This window comes from Mesoplodon bidens, assembly GCF_964165515.1.
Source record: "Mesoplodon bidens genome assembly, chromosome: 14".
Classification (NCBI taxonomy): domain Eukaryota; kingdom Metazoa; phylum Chordata; class Mammalia; order Artiodactyla; family Ziphiidae; genus Mesoplodon; species Mesoplodon bidens.
In genome coordinates this window covers 83,035,343-83,053,352 of record NC_138170.1, presented here as the reverse complement: position 1 = coordinate 83,053,352, position 18,010 = coordinate 83,035,343, and the positions used below count along the sequence as shown (strand labels likewise).

The 18,010-nt window shown below is 35.7% G+C and overlaps 1 protein-coding gene across 4 annotated transcripts in view; it reads right to left on the bottom strand.

Annotated features, from left to right (window-relative positions):
- The window catches only part of KIDINS220 (kinase D interacting substrate 220), a 91,022-nt gene that overhangs the window by 31,635 nt on the left and 41,377 nt on the right, over positions 1 to 18,010 (bottom strand). For all 4 annotated transcript variants that reach the window (XM_081254291.1, XM_081254293.1, XM_081254292.1 and 1 more), the window contains exons 19-22: positions 17,280 to 17,523; positions 17,026 to 17,114; positions 15,403 to 15,547; positions 14,550 to 14,712 (exon numbers count right to left, since the gene is read on the bottom strand). In XM_081254291.1, the coding sequence (XP_081110417.1) occupies positions 14,550 to 14,712; positions 15,403 to 15,547; positions 17,026 to 17,114; positions 17,280 to 17,523 (641 nt within the window). The remainder of the gene's footprint in view (positions 1 to 14,549; positions 14,713 to 15,402; positions 15,548 to 17,025; positions 17,115 to 17,279; positions 17,524 to 18,010) is intronic.

Sequence of the window (18,010 nt, the reverse complement as noted above, 5' to 3'; positions counted from 1 at the left end):
GTAACTGCAGGGATGAGAAAGGATCAACAGGGAAGGTAAGACACAAAAGCCCAGAGAAGTAACGAAGAAAATATCCGCTGAGGCTCAACCGTGATACTGGTAAGGCACTGCCTTCATTCATGTGTATTATGTAAAATGCTCTGAGTGAGGTAGCCCTTTCTTATATAAAATCTAATAGAAAAGATATTTAAATATTGTAAAGAACTGAAAGGGAAAATTTTTTTAAGAAGCAGTATTTGCTGAATACCTACTGCTTGCCATTCTTTGAGCCAGATGTTTTATCTAGTTTATCTAATTTCCCAACGCTCCATGAGGTGTTATTTCAGTTTTTATAATGAGGAACCTGAGGCTCAGAGAGGTTAAGCAACTGGCTGACGTGGCCTGGCTGTAAGGGGCAGAGCTGGAGCCTGCGTCGGCCAGATTCACAACCCTGTACCCTGCTCCCTGCGCTGGTTCAAACCGAGCACCACAGACATGGCTCACGATTCTTAAATTAATGATTTACCTGTTTTTAACTCCTTAAAATATAATAAAATAGAATGCTGTTACACATTAAATTTTAACACATTGAAGAAGACCAACATATAAGCCTGTGTTAGCAAGTTCTCCTGGTTTTTTGTTTCAATTTTTTGCAGACTTGGAAAAAAAAAAAGTTTCTCCTCCATCTTCATGTATATATTCAAATTCCTTCATTGTTTTAAAATCCAGACCAGCACTTTTCCGTTAACAAAGTTATGCAAGCAAGTACACTACTCCACCCTACATGCCTGAGCACAGAGTGCCAAAGCTAGTTAGAAAAACTCAGTAATAATTCCTGACATGACCCGGGTGACAGGACCTAGTCAGAGAAGCAGCACCCAACACTTTGACTATTAAAAAAAAAATGTGAGCAACTGTAAAATTATATTAGTGATTCACCTAAGAAACAAAATCCCCAATTAAACTTTCAAGTTTCTGAATCAGATTAATCGAAAATATCCCACCATTGCAAAGCAAGTTTAAAAGTTGGTTAACATTTGCAACGACTCATGATTTAGAATTTTCTTGATATTACATTACCAAAACTAAGTATAGAAACAAATAGATGTTTGATCCAACATAGGACTGCAACAATCATCCACACGTTTTAATTTTAATATTCTTCAGAACAGCTCATTTTCCTAACTGAATTTATCAGGAAATGTTATATAATTTGAATCAATTAATTTATATTCATTCTGCTTTATTTATTGGGTTTCTACAAAGATTGAATTTGCAACAAGGTTTCCACCGGGGGTGGGGGGGAAAGCCTGAAAAACCATGTACTATAGCATGATGCCTACCCCATTATTCCCATGCAGGTGATCAGATGATAGCAATTCAGATGACAAAACAGTAATTTCAAGCTAAGGTAACAGAGAAAACTTCAGTAAAGAGGTTAAGAGAGGCAAAACATTTCACAACAGACAATATGAAAATAGTTCTCTCTCATTAAGAAAGCAAAGCCCTAGTTTTATATCAAGAGTTTATATGATGATATGAAATTTTAAAATATTCTGACAAAAGTAAATAAGATCCAATCTTCACAGCTGTTTAAAGAACACTAATAACATCGTGAGGTGCTAGCAAGCAATAACAGATGTTCATGTTATCGCTGCCTTTAAGAAATCTTAAGAAGTGTTACACTAATCATATACAGGGCACAAATGTTTTGCAGTAAAATTCTGAATAACAATCAGGGAATGGAGGCTCTGAACTCAGAGTCTGCCTATAAATATGCCCAAGATTAAAGCAAAACTTTTATTATATGAGTTATCTTAAAGGTTTAACGTTGAATCAGCATGGAACCCAAGATCTACCATGTTTAGGATTTAGTATTTTAATATATAAACGTAAATTTGTAAGCAGATCAATTAAAAAAAACTCCTTGTCCTTCATATCCCTTTGCCCAATAGTAACTTTAAAAGAATTTGAGGAGAAAAAAGTACTACACTAAACTTAATAAAAACTATACCATACGATCAGATAACCATTCGTTTATGATCATGATTCTCAGTGCTTACAAAAGTCCTGTGAAGCCATTCTTTAAATAACAGGAATTAAAGTTGAACCTTAGACAGTTTAAAATGTTCATTAAATTCAGTGTTTTTCTTGTTCTTCTGCCATGCAAAAGGGAAAGCAAAACGCATTCACTCTTATTTCTTGGCCGATCGTGCTAACAATGTTTCTGGTGAAATACTACCCCCTCGTGGACTTTTTGGACATTGCAAACAGAGGTCATGTGTCTCGTGGTTTTACATAAGCATCTCACCACTACCGTAGCACTTCAATTAGATGGCATGTTTATTATACATTACTTTTGCTTATTCTCAAATTTTGAAGAGTCTTAAAAGTATTTTGATTTGAAATTCTGAAATCACAAACCTCTGTTGAAAAAAAATAATTTCAGGGAAAATACTGATCTCTAATGGTATATTTAATTTTTTGGACAAATTTGAATCCTTCAATAATCATATTTGTTTTTTAATGTAAATATGCATATATTCTTACTGTATTATAAAATAAACTATAAACCTACATAGGTAATGATATTTTTTATTTTACATATTAAAACATATTTCAGAAAAACTGGTTTTTTAATACTGTTTTCAAATAGTCTTCTTAGTTAATATATTTTAGTTTTTCATGTTAAAGTTAGAAACACACAACTTTGAAACATTTAAAATTCCTTCTTTGGGCTTCCCTAGTGGCTCAGTGGTTAAGAATCTGCCTGCCAATGCAGGGGACACAGGTTCGAGCCCTGGTCTGGGAACATCCCATATGATGCGGAGCAACTAAACCGGTGCGCTACAACTACTGAGCTTGCGCTCTAGAGCCCGCGAGCCACAATTACTGAAGCCTGTGCTCCCGGGGCCCGTGCTCCACAACAAGAGAAGCCACCACAATGAGAAGCCCGCGCACCGCAACAACGAGTAGGCCCCACTCACAGCAACTAAAGAAAGCCCACGCGCAGCGACGAGGACCCAACGCAGCCAAAAATAAATAAATAAATAAATAAATTTTTTTAAAAATCCTTCTTTGTTCTATATTAGTATAAAATACTGAAAATGGCATTATGAGTTTAAATGAGAAAATATTTTAAAAATCAATTTTACCCTATTGAAAACAAAAGAAAAGCTATTGAAAACGCTATCAAGAAAAAAAACAGACACTTAGCGTACATAAAAATGGTATAAAGGCTTAAACACACAGATGTACCAGCTGTTTAAGTGCTAAATATCACAACTGATTTTTTTTTTCAGTTTTCCGTACAAAACCTACTGCAGTTAGTAGACACAATCGGAACTGAATGAAGCACTGACTTGGGGTTTTACATAAGTTGGTAAGAAGTTTGCATTTTTTTAATGGAAAAGATGAATTCCATCCTCTAAAAAAATGTGTATTTGCTATAACATTCCCATGATACACAATAAATGATTCTAAACATTCACTTGAAAATGAATAAATTATATCTGGAAATAATAAAATTAGTTTAGTTCTGCATTTCTAATATCTCAGACCCACTGCCTAGCTCTGTAGTCACAGACAGCCTCCTGGCTTCCAGAAATGGGGCTGGGGAAGCTCCAACAGCTACGGCCGTGTGACCTTAGGTAATTCCCACTCTCTCTGCCCCCCAGAGTTATGAGTATTAAATGAAATAATCTAGGCAAATCCAATGTGTGGCATATATTGAGTGCTCAAGCAATACTAGTTACTGCTTTTATTAGCGTGTGCCGGCACGCAGTAATAAACTCTATAAACATTCGGTTAATGAATGAACACAATCAAAATGTTTAGCATAACAAAAACGGAGTCCAGCTAAGTCAAAGGGCCTTTTTAAACAATACTGACAACAGCCTGTAAATAGAAACTAAAGTGGGAGGAACCTGTCTAAAAGTGTGCCCATAGGAAGCAACTCCAAATCGGGGCATTCATAAAACCGTTACAAATGTAAGAAACCTTCCAAATGCAGCTGAACTCACCGTTACAGGGAAATGCCTATGAAAACATTGCTTTGATTTTACTTTCACCTGACAAAAGGCAGAATCTACTACGTGTCAGCTGAAATATGTAGTCACCATTCAACCTTTGTGCTCTGAGAAGGTTCTATGTGCCTTGCCCAGGGATCTACTGGTATTAACGACAAAGGAAAATGTTTACCCACGTTTAGAACCAAAGAAGGACACGTCTGTATGGACAGTTATTTTTTTCAAGATAAAATGTGGCTTCTCATTTACCACCTTCCCCAAATCCATGCCTTCCTCAATGCAAATGTCATCATCATATTTCTTTATTCTTTCAGAAGTACCCACTACTGCCTACTCTATGCCAAGAATGTCTAGAAACAAGGAATTCAGAAAGGTTTAAGGAAGTTACATTTCGTGGAGTTAAGAGTCTAGTTCAGGAAACAAATATTAAAGAAACAGCAATGAAAATATTTACAAAAGGTAACTATGGGAAGTATCATGAAGTAACATACCAGTCTATAATGAACACATCTAATAAAATCTTGGAGACTGGGATATGCCTGGATACAAAAGGCTTCCCGAGGTAGTGACATTTAAGGTGAGACCAGAATAAGGTGGGAGAGGGGAGGATGGGCCAGAGAGAAATACAGGTGGAAAGGTAAAAGGCAAGAGGAAGAAGGCATGAGAAGGGGCTGGAAATCCATGCTAAGATTGTTTGGAGCTCCAGATAAACCTGATTCCTGTATTTAGAATTTTGACCAACTATTTCTCATTATCCTTAGAACCCAATTTGATACTGAAATGAGCACCATTTCCATCTTACACTACTCATACATCAAATTCAACACTACTCTACAAGCAAGGCACTCTGTACACCTATCAGTTTTCAATGCAACGGGAAGCACCTTTCACTTTCAAGCAGGGGTTTAGATGTGAGGGGTAGCGAGGCAGGACCGGACATGCAGTTGGCAATTCCAAAGGAAAGAGGCAGGTGAAAACACTGACCCAAAAAGTAGGCTTATAAATCCATCGTTTTATTAGAAAATAAAGAATAAAATGATCTTAAGAAACATGAAACTATTACAGCAGGAGAAACAGGCGGGGAAGTCATATAAATTCTTGCAGTTTTCTATCAGAACACTGCAACAAGACTATAGATGATGTTATTCATTTCTCAGCTTTCTCATATTCATGGGAGTGCCACCATGGACCATTCTCTACCACTCATCTCATCTTTACTGTGTGACTGCCACCTACTTTCTCCACAACTTTCCATTTACCCTAATTTTTCTACCCAGTTTCACTGTTATCTTCTTCCCAGCACGGATTCTGAAAATACACTCCCTTAGGTCAACAGGGTTCCCTAAGTCTGTTCCAAGTTACACTGATATGACCAAATAACAGGCACCTTAGAGCATTCCGGGTATGTGTACAATTTTTTCAAGACCCTGCAGTGGATCTCCATTTTACTCAGAGTAAAAGCCAAAGTCCTTACAATAGTCCTCCTAAAAGCTGTCGGTGACTCGCACTCCCTGACCTCCCTGACCTCATCTCCCCCGCTTCCCCCTACAGAATTCCCTCCAGCCACACCAGATCCCTTGTTGTTGCTGTTCCCCAAACATCCCAGGCACTCTCTGGCCTTAGGCCCTTTGTCCAAACTGTTCCCTCTGCCTAGAAATGCGTTCCCTAGATACCTACTTGGCTAATTCTCTCTCTCCTCCTTCAAGTCTCTGGTCAATATTTCTCTCCTCAAGGAGGCCTACCCTGAGCCTCTTGAGTAGTGTGGACCCTGCACCACTCCTCCTCCCCCTAACTCTGCTTTTTATTTTTTCCATAGCACTTGTCACCTTTTAACATGCTGTAGAGGTGTGTGTTACAGAGACTGTTTATCACTCATACCTCCCTGATAGAGTAATAAGCTCCTCAGCTTAGGGATCTGTGTCTGCATTGGTCATGGACATATCCAGGCTCCTACAATGGTGCCTGGTCCATAATGGGTGCTCAATAACTATTTTCTGAATAAATGAATGAATTCTAAGCTTTCTCCCATTAATTTCTCTCATACCTTTGGATGTTGCTATGAGTCTGGTAGCAACAGTAAAACAAAGAAGTAGCAAAATATATAAATACCCGGGCTTCCCTGGTGGCGCAGTGGTTGGGAATCCGCCTGCCGTTGCAGGGGACACGGGTTCGTGCCCCGGTCTGGGAGGATCCCACATGCCGCGGAGCGGCTGGGCCCGTGAGCCACGGCCGCTGAGCCTGCACGTCCGGAGCCTGTGCTCCGCAACGGGAGAGGCCACAACAGTGAGAGGCCCGCGTACCGCAAAAAAAAAAAAAAAAAAAATATATATATATATATATATCTATATATATATATAGATATAAATAGATAAACTCAAGAAACGGTCAAACGCGTCTAGTTTTCATGCTTCATTTTTTTTCTCCGAACAACAAAAGTAGGCATGATTTGCAGGTACATCGAAGTAAACTAAAACACCCTGCCCTTCACCTTTATTTATCTTTGGGAAACTGAATTTTCCAATCAATTTCCACAAAGACAATGAATAAAAATAAACAATGCATAATAAGAAATGCATGTTTAACTGTCAACAATTACATCTGTTTACGGCATCTTTGTTCATGGTTTGAAGACTCAATCTTCACATTAAACCTGGCAAATATACTGTGATTTACTTTATCCAGTTAAAATATGATTTCTATTTTAGATTACATTTTATTTTTTTCAGCACAAACCTGCTTAGTTTCCTTTCCTATATGGAGAATTATTTCATGATTTTGCAAAGAATTCAATCAGGTTTTTTTTTTAAGATAAAGATATTGATAAAGTATTGAACCCCTGAATAAAGTATTTACATTATATATACATTAAGGGCAAGAGTGTTTGGGGGGAAAAAATGGAAATAATAACTATACACAAGATAGTAATCTAATAATGGTGGAATGATGACAACACCAACACCTACAGAGAAGACACATCGTATCAAGAAGATAGAATTTCATTAAGATTCTCAACTATATATAAAAAACACTAAAAGAGCATACATAAAACAGTATTGGGAATAAATATTTATAGTATCTCAAAATCTAAATTAAGAAAAAATCATCAGTACAAAGAATGTACTTTGTGCTACAAAGGAGATAAGACTTCTTCGCAAATCTAAACTAACTACTGTCCAATTTTTTTATGCTATTCAAATTCATAACTTAAGTCCACATGCAAAAGAAACAAGTCTGTGCATAATCTGAGCCACATAATGGGGTAGGGAGGGGTACCAGTAATCACCCAGAACTTCAAGGAAAGAGGAAGGCGGTTAGTGAGAGCTAAACAGAGGCATGAGATAACCAGAAGTGATAAAACTAAGCTTATGAAAACTTCGGCTGAGTATCAGCAAGGAATATCAGACGATATGATGTTTTATTATGAAAAACATCCTAAGTACAGAAATACTGCTACTTGAATAATTTAAAGATACTGAATTTAGGATAAATGTTACAAACTAGATGTCTGTAGTGTCTAGTCAGCAAGTAGTAGATATTTCCGCAAAAAGAAAATGGCTTTGATTCTGAGGTTCTCTCAAAACTTATTAAATTGTTTTTAAAAAATCAAAATAAAGGCCCAAAACAAAGTATTGTTTGGTAAGGCATTATCCTTATCACAAAACTAATTCTGACCACATCATCCTAAGTAAAAGGCTGGTTGAGAAGTGTCAAAACAGAAATTTGAAACATTATCTTCATGAAAACTATTTAAATTGATCTTTGAAAAAACCTCTATCATTGCTTAAAATGCTTACTGAAAAATATCTGAAATAAAGTTTTATACTAAAATATCTCAATGGTGTCTAAAACTCTGTAATAAAAGTAGACAGAAAATCTTTATCTACAGTTTTTATTTTACTCCCTTTCTTCTTACTAAATGTATGTTAACAAAAAAAGCCCTCAAATGATCTAGACAAAAGCTTTTAGCTCAACACATAATTGCCAGAAAATTACAATAATTGTACCAATTAAAATAATCTTGAATGAACAGTATGTCATCTTAATGTTCCAATGGTTTACAGAGGGATCTACTTAATTAGCTGAAATTGCTTTCCAGTGTTAGTATCAAATGTCATTTGTTAAAAGTTGAACAATTTAGAAAATAATTTAACAAAGCAATTTTACCAAACACCAAGAACCAACATTTCTTTTTCAGCTGAATAAATCAAGCAGATGTGTCATCAAATTGTTATAAAAATAAATGAGGCTTTTTATGGATTAAAAAAATTTTACTACTAGTGTTAAAAATACTATTTTCTGATTGTTTTCACCAAATCAGATTTCTTTAATAAAATAAATGAATATCAATTATATACTGCTGTTTTTTGTCTGTTGTAAATAACACTTTTTATTATTCAAATGACAAGCAATAGCATCAGAGAACTCAACTATGGTTAACTAGAAACAGTCATCTAAGTTATTCTAACATATTCCAATATATGATTTTTCAATGTTGATCGAATTGGCTTCCTATAGTTTTTCATTAAGAAATCATCTTAAATTACTTTGTCAATTCCTTAATGAATTCTCAGATTCTTACTACATTGTCTTTTTTCTCTTCCTTAGACTAGCTACAAAGCAGTCTTTGTAAGTATTTGCAGGCATATAGGACACAATTATTTCTTTTAAAAAAAAAAGGCATCTCAAAGTCACCCTGAATCCAACCCATTCATGGGTGGCAGGCCCACCAAGAGGTGAAGTCCAAAATAAGAGATTAACTTAATGGCAAAACAAAGTTCCCATTACCTCATTATACCTCCAATATATAACAGTCTATATTTATTTGAACAAAATAAAATATTCCCCCTATAAAAATTTACTCCAAGCTATTTTTATTATATGATTAAAAATACCCCCCCAAAAGCATTTCTTTGACAACTGTTCTACTGATATATTAATGAACAGGGTGAAAAATTACTATTATCTTTAAACTACAGGTGATACATTCTCTTTTGTAAGATATATATTAATTAATTAAAAATATAAATTTTTGAAAGTTCCCTTGAATATTAGGAAGTCATATAAGCTTGAGGCCCAAATGCTGGAAATTAGGGTGAAAGTTTTAAAAGGTCAAGTAATTGCCTATTAGCAAATAACAGCAGTTTTAGCCTGAAAAGTTTTCTATCATCCAGAAGGCAATGTTTTAGCCTGATATTGATAAAAACCTGTTAATTGGCTGTTTGAGCCATCACATTTTTACTTTCTTCCAGTTGTTTCAAATATGTACGTTTCACCTTCAATCAGAATATAAGTTCCTCAACACTTGAGTATTTAGGGACAAAAGATATGTTGTATGTAATACACCCTCTAATGGCTTAAGAAAAAAAAAAGGGTGTGTGTGGGGGGCAAGTAGTGGTGTTTTGGGGAGATTCATGCTGTAGTATTTAGGTGTGAAATACACTTTTGGATGGTTTGGCAAAAGGAAAGTGTATGTATGTGTGTGTAGATATGTGTGTAAGTTGCTCGAGGGCCTAAGATGCTTTGTATAGTTGTCTCTCTGTGTACCCCACGTGCTCAGCCAGCCCCTGGAATGCATGAAAGCACAAAGGACAACTATCTAAGCCCTGACCCATAGTAAAAACTCACACTGAATACACAGTAAATGAAGAAAATTAACTAGAATGGATAAACAAAAATCAAGGGAAGCCATGAGGTCTCACACCTACTCATCTTGGTTTCTTTAAGAAAAGAGACAAGATTTCAGGAAGGCATGTTTTATTCAAATGATAATATCTAAAATGAGACTGAAATACTCTTCATCCTTTTTATATCTTTTGTCTTCCAACAACCATCCCAGCAAAAAAGTAACTAGAAAACTACAAAACCATGACTTTCTAATTTAAATTACTGCCAATGATAAGTTAAAAGCTCACTTTCATAAAAACATGCTCAATATTTTCTATATAGTTTGACAACATGCAGAAGAAATGAGATAAATTTTCTGCAAAGAAATTAGACACTGTGCATTTAAAACAATTTTTTAAACTATATATGATTTTTCACCTGAATAGTTCATTAACCCAAGAGTTTCAGATTCTAATCATACTTGACCTCATTGATGGACTGTCCATCTTACTTCCTACAGGATCAGAACTGGCTAACTTGGCTTCTTGGCATTTGTGGATTGCAGGTCTTAAAATACTAATGAACACTGCACCGTCTGCATCCACTTGCTCCATGCCTTTTAGAGGTACCAGCTGATTCTAACATTAGAATCAATCAATCAATAAAGTGTGGTTTGTGCTTCATCCTGCCACCATGAAACAAAATGGTAGGTTTTTTTTTTTTAAAGCTTTCAATAGAGCTATGTATATATACATAATGATTTTCAATTACACGCGGCATGTGTGTAAAGGTTACTAAAACCACATAAGTGCACTAAGGAATACAGTTCTTGGATTCATTTAATGTAAACTATGTCCTTAAGTAAAATTCTTAACAAAGCAACAAATATTTACTGAACAATCACTATGGAGAAAAGGAACGGGAAGAGGAAACTTTCTTAATAAGAACCAGGTCCTTCATGTTTGTATCCCTCCTCTCTTTTCATCTGCTCAAATCATAGCATTTATCGTCCTATATTTTAATTATTTACTGTGCTTTTCCACTGCGGTAAAATGTCTTTTTAAGTCAAAGAAAAGGTGAAAGAACAGGACAACCAACTCCCAAACACGCCTCACCTAGATTCACAAACTGTCAACATCATGTCGCGATACACCTGCTATCTCCCTCCTCCCCATATATATGTACATGTATACACATCCACATAATATATACACAGGTATACTTACAGACATATGCGTATCTACACACACATACATACACTTTCCTTTTGCCAAACCATCTGAAAGTGTATTTCACACTTCAGTACTTCAGCATGAGCCTCCCCCAAATACCCTTACCACGCCTAAGGAAATTAACGTTAATTCAAAAATTCTTCCTCCCCAATTGCCCACAAGATGCCCTTCAGTGCCCTGCTTTTCTTCTGACACAGATCCCTATCACAGCTCACACACTGCATTTTGGCTGTGGGAGCTATCTCTTCAGTCTCCCCCAGTCACCAATATGGAATTCAAGCCAGTTGTCTTGTAGAATGTTCCACATTCCGGATTCATCTGGCTGCGTCCTCAGAATTAGAATCATAGTACAACACGGCTGGCAACTATACCAGAAAGGTGATGTGGTACCTTCTACCGCATTTTATCTAGTGGCATATGATGCTATGCACCCCATTAATGATGCCAGGCTTGACTATTTGATTAAAAATGTGGTGACAGCCAGATCTCGCCACTGCAAGCACGTGTCTTCGTTGTGATTATATGTAACCTGGGGGTGATATTTTGAGCACCTCCTGTGCTCCCCAACAACCTTCCTCCAGTGGTTTCTGCAACCACCGATGATCCTTGCTTGAATCAATTATCATACTGGGGATTTTAAAAAACGATAATTTTTCTATTTCATTCATTCCTTCTACACTTATCTCATTCTCCTAAAACAAAGAATTATTCCTTTTTCCTCTCTTCTAAGTATTACTATGGACTCACTGGATTTCTTTTGTTGATATGTTATAATCCATTACCATCATTTTTCTTTGTGATTCTCAAATGGGCCCAAGTTTGAAAGGTGCTCCTTCAAGCTAAGTCCTGTGCCCTTCTGTGCAGACCTCACTGTCTTTGAACATTTCCTTCCTTGATTTCTGACACAACAATGCAGGCTCCCCGAGCTTTCCCTGCCTTAGACCTGGAATTAGCCATTTCTCCAAGGAGTCCCAATCAGAAACCAAGATCTAGGCACCAGATGTGCTCACAATTTGGGGGTATTTTTGCTCCCTTTTGGTGGGCAAAACTAGAGGAAACCTCATTTTAAATTATGAGTTAATATTTAATATCTCCAAATCCAGTCTACTACCATAGTGCTCCTCCTAATTTCTTCCATTCAATATTTGTACATCCCTTCGCCCATAGGGAAAACACTGGCTTCCAAAAATATCTATTAATTCATTTTTTACTCTATCCTATGATACATTCAGAAGGATTTCAGGAGTATAATACCAATACTATTATCAGCAGCAAACCTACTAAGCTCAACATTTCTTTGCAGTTAATTTTGTCTTCAGTATATTATACTAAGAATAAAGGATCAGAGAACTGAGTTCAAAGGTGTTTGAATTAATTTTTTTCTGTGTGGTTGTATTTTCAATTTCATGTACCATTAGGATCATTTCTTTCTGTTTGTATTCAATATTAGGGTTTGCTTTTCCCATCCTTTTTGTTTCTCGATTATGATATGAAAGGCAAACTACATAAAAATGTACATTCAGAGACATCTCATTCCCCATCTAAGAATCCTCTTTAGGTAAACATTTTTATTAGTTTCTGGCTTACCCTTCCCATGGGTTTGTTTTATATTTTCATAAAAAATAATATATACCTACATATGTATATACAGATGTTCTTATTCCCCATTCTTTCTTATACAAACAGAAACATGTTATATACTCTTTTGCACTTTACATTTTTCACTTACTAATATATCCTGAAAATTCCTCCATATCAAATCACAGTTTTTTCTCATTTTCTACAGCTACAAGGTACTCCATTATGGTAGCTGTGCCATAATTTATCCAACCAATGTTCCTATAAATGTGCATTTAAATTATGCTGCTACAGATAAGGTCACAATAAACAACCCTGTATAACCAGTTTTATAACTGTGGAGGTGTGTGTTTAAATTTCTACACGTGAGATTATAGGATCAAAAAGTAAACATATATTTACCTGGTCGCCTTTGTACCTCCAGCATCAGGAGCAGGGCCCCCAAGTAGCAGACACTTAGTAGATTTTTTTCGAGTGAACTCAATTATGAATTTTTTTGAGAGCTTTAAAAACTTTTTATTTTCACATCTCTCCTGCTTCTATTTCCTGAGGACACAGACCTTCTTTCACCGATTACTCACCCTCCTCACAGAACATGCAGAGGGCCCAGTGCTGGGAACCCTAAGCACACGGTCCTTAACATGTGAGCAACTGATCAATGTTCCTGGACTCCTGAGACACAATAAACTTCTAAGCATTATATTCAATTAAAGGAAGGTGAAGAGACTGACTTGAGTCCTATGTGTATCAAACCAAAAACTGTGCTCATCTAGCAAACACTCATTATTATACAGCACCTATGCTATGATGCAAACGTTTATTCATGAAATAATATTTTACTGCACAACCAAGGGAAAACCAGTCATGTATCTTATAATAAGAAGATGATTTCTAAAACATCAAAGAGCAGATGCAATCAGTGACAGTGCTCCACAGGCCCATGGTAGTTGTGTGTTGCTGCCATCTACGAGAGCACCTACTTGACACAGCTCACAGAATTCAATCTGTTTAATTTAGCACAAATTAAACAGCAAAACCTACAAGAGCTCAAGTGTGTAGACTAATACTACAACCAGCCTCTATATTCTAAAATCAGTTATTCACCTAGAAAATATTAGATAAAATATGTACATGAAAAATGGGGATTGGAAAATAATGAAAACCACATGCTGACAATACTCTAAGAAAAATTACTTGGAATTTTAAAAGTTTTAATGTATAAACTCTACACTGAATGGTTCGTTAGATTTAATATTTCATTTACATGTTCAAAATAATAGTTTCAATTATACCAAGTTTTATACAATTGTATAGTTCCCTTGTATTGTATTTTTTCTAAGAGGTATTTTTACTTGGAGTTGTAATTGAAAACTTTGAAGGTATTAAGTATTCTGGTAAACAAAAGGGATTATAATTTTATTTGTTTATTTGACAAGAAAGTCAAACTCTTAAAACTTGACATGCTTGATATTTCACTGAGCATTAACTGTATGGCTTTCCAGAAAAAAGTAATCAATTTCTTTACCAGAAGTAGATTTAAAAAGTACTTCAAATGACTGACTATAAAAGAAAAATAGTTCTTTTTATTGTTTTATAGAACAATTTATTGTTCTATAAAAGAACAATAAATTGTTCATATATTTTATAAATCCTTTATTGTTTAATGCAAAGAATGTTTTCCAGCCAGTATTCACAGTTCCCCAAATCCTCCAGATATAAAGCTGTGAATATACCGGCACTAATGATTTGGAAAATGTAACCTCCTTAATATTCTATAAAGACACTTAGAATAAAAAATAAAATAGAAATAAATAATAATGTTTTAAGGTTTGCATTTTGTATATATAAATAACAGAGCTAACAGGACTATGAAACATTTTTCATCATATAGGTTACATTGAGAAAGGAAGAATAGAGACAAATAAAGCTGTAAATTTTACATAATGGGATATATACCTGTGCTAATACAACTCCAAATTATAACGGAATTAATGAGAATGATTAGTTGAACCCAGAACTCTACATTTTATACATTTTGTATTCATTTTGCTTTATATGCATTAACTTTCTTCTGAAAAGTCAACTCAGTCTAAGATAAATTTAAATATAAAGAGGTCAGATAAAGTACCTTTCATAGATGGTTTTTAATGTCATTTGATCTGGAATACCTTCAGTCTCTTCCAAATACAATATGAGCCATGAAGTTCGGTATGGCCACTGCTCAGTAAGGTTGATCCAGCTAGCAAGCCTGTCCCAGTTGAAACTTATCTGATTGGCTCTCAGTAATCGCCCTTTAAGGAATACAAAAAATGTTTTATAAAATTGTGCTAAATGAGATAAGCCAGTCACAGAACGACAAATATTGTATGATTCCAACTATATGAGGTATTTAGAGTAGCCAGAATCATAGAGACAAAGTATAATGGTGGCTGCCAGGGGCTGGGGGGAGAGGAGCAGGAGGATGAGTACAGAGTTTCAGTTTTACAAGATGAAGAGTGACGGAGATGGATGGTGGTGACGGCTACACAACTATGTGAACTGTACCCTTAAAAATGGTTAAGGTGATAAATTTTTATGTGTATTTCATTTAACACAACAAAAAAAGAAAAAATATATATCATTTGAAAACAGAAAGAGCAGCATGTAAAATCTGAATTTCAACATTTTAAATTATAAATTAATTTTACTCAGTTATACAAATTAGCATAAAATTATGTTTATACAAAGAGAAAAATTAAAGCTGAGATGAAATTTAAAAATTTTTAAATCATCGAGTTTTAAAATAACAATAGACAACTGGTAGTTGATATTCATTGTCAAAGCTAATATTGGTTTTATTAGACACACTTAATGCAAATAAAACTGGTATTCAGCAGTGTAAACATATAAACCCAGTACATCCTTTTGTTTCTGAAACTGAATTGCTTTGTTAATGTTAAACCTTATTATCTACCATACAACAGTAAGAAAACAAAATTCACCTGTCACAGAAACAATATTAAGTAATCTTCTCATGGTCTGAGGACTTATGTCACTGAACCAGTCCTCTGTAACCAGCAGTTTTGTAAGATCAAAGGACATCTGCCGAGTAATCGTGCGCTGCATCTGTCTTCTTCGGTAAGTATCCTGAAACAGTGAACCCATACTTCGAGCCTGAGAACTTAAGGCTTTTTGAGAAGTTAATATATGTTTATGTCAACAACAAAAACAATCCAAAATTTTAGTCAAAGAGGAAGACTATATAGTAATAAAAAGTATTATTATTACTTCCTGAGGCAGAATATTTACAGAACAGTTATAAAGTAATATTAGCAGCAACTGCATCAAATGCTATGGTTTAGCTTCAGATGTATTTTGATTTATAGTTGTACAGAGAAAGCTCGATGCCTTGAAGATCATAAATAAGCAGAATTGTGTAAAGAAAATTCGACTCAAACTCTTACAGGAGCTCAGTATTTATAGGAACCCTGAAATAATAAAGCAAATGACCCCTCGTCTAGATTTAAGGATTCAGCATCTTGATTTTTAGGTTATTTTTAAACGTGTGACACAGCTGCTCTAACTATCCTCACATCTGCATAAGAATTAAAGGCTCCCTCCTGGGTGGGGTGGGGAACCCCATCTAATCTGAGGAGGAACAGGCACAACAGAGGTGCGTTCTCACCTAAGGTCATGAGACAGGGGAGTGTGGATACAATTACAGGGAACCCAGGAATCCAGACTCACAGGAGAGAAAGTCAAAACTGAAAATCACACCCTGCTCTTAAGTTAGAGTTGTCAACTGTCATTCATAATATTATTTTCACATCCATACTTGTACATGGTAGAGGAATAAAGTCAAAATATCACTGAAGACACATTTTTTAAAATCTAAAATGTCCCAACTTAATGTTAGCAAACTAGGGGGGAAAATAAATGGCGCTAATGCTAGCCCAACCTAGCCATCCTTAAGCAGCACTATCACCATAACTTACCTGCAAGTGGACATCTTCCTGCCTTGTAATACTCCCTTATTCTTTACAAAAGAAGGCTCCTAAAGATAGGGTAGGACAGGGAAACTACCGTGTTCCAGGAGAAAACCAAGGGACTGGGAAGGGCACAAAATCACTATGTGGGGGAGAAAAAAAAAGAGTACACATCTCACAAACATCGGGGAAGGAGGAAGGCCAACAGGAAAACAAAGCAAGGAATTGTTCTCACACTACGCGCCTCTCTCTCCCTTACAGCTATGGTGACATGGGTCCCTGGAATGAACACAACTTGACCTGGAATGAACCCAGTGGTTCTCTAACCCTCGATGAAATCATCTGGGGAGCTTTAAAATCTCACTCTCAGAGGTTCTGATTCAATTGGTCTGGAGTCTGGAGTGGCACCTGGGCTGAGAGCAGGCTGGGAGAGGACAGGCACTCCTATATAATTTACAGTTATTATGGCTCTAGGTTCAGACATTCCTTGAAAAACCACCTGAAGCTGAAAGGAAACCCAATGATAAAATTTACTTGGTGAGCTCAATGCAGTATTTATAAAATATTACGTGGCATCACCTTGGTTTTATTTAAATAATAGCAATACAAACAAATGGCTCAAAACATAAGGTAACTTACCCGTCTATTAAGGGCCGTCTTACTACCAAGTTTTGTCATCTCTCCAAGGCTGTTTTGTGAAACTCTCCTGTCAGCATCTTCCTGCAACCCTTAAAGAATTTATCAAGAAAGCACCATTGTATTAAAACCCTGTTGTATGTGATATTTAAAGAGTAGTGAAATATGAACAATATTTTTCAAGGTAAAAGGAGATGCACCATAAAAAACTATAGAACTACTTCAAACCCAAAGTACCTGAGGAACTTGATCTTTACCTGTATTATCTGAGCATGGAATATCTCCATTAGTTGTTGAAGTTACAAGAAATTTTCTTGCACTGCTTAGTCCACGACTATTGAGGAAAACAGGTAGATGAACTATGTTGCGCATATAGTCATGTCCATTGATGTTTGAGTCACGAAGCACGCTGTTGAGGTTCTGGTTAATTGCCTTTATAATAATATGTGGATCACTTGCAAAAATAGCAATGAATGGGCCTTTTGAAAACAGAACTCGGACCTGCAGTAGAAGAAATGTATAGTTATGATAAGATAAAAATTTTAAATTATCCAAAGTAATAAAACACCTCTTCAAAATCTGTGTTGTCCTTTGGTGACTATATTTTTAAAATAACAACATTTCCTTTTCATTCAAGTATTATTCTATATGAAAACAAATTTTACCAAAGTCGCAATCTGGTTTGTCACCATCTGACAATTTTTCAACATTTGACAGTGAAAAAATCTCCAAAGAAAACAATTAATCCTGTCGTATTTCGAGACACTTATGGTCTACATAAGAGGTAAGATCAACACACAAGAAATATTCATGAATATATATGACGTACTAGCCACACTGGTCTCCAACCACAGTTACATACTGCTGTTTATAACGTACCTTACAGAGAGCCACTGACGTGCCCTACTTTAACAGAACTCTACAAATTCTGTGGTTTCCCTACCCTTAACTCTATTCTAACCATAACTATCTGCAAAGAAAAGCTGGA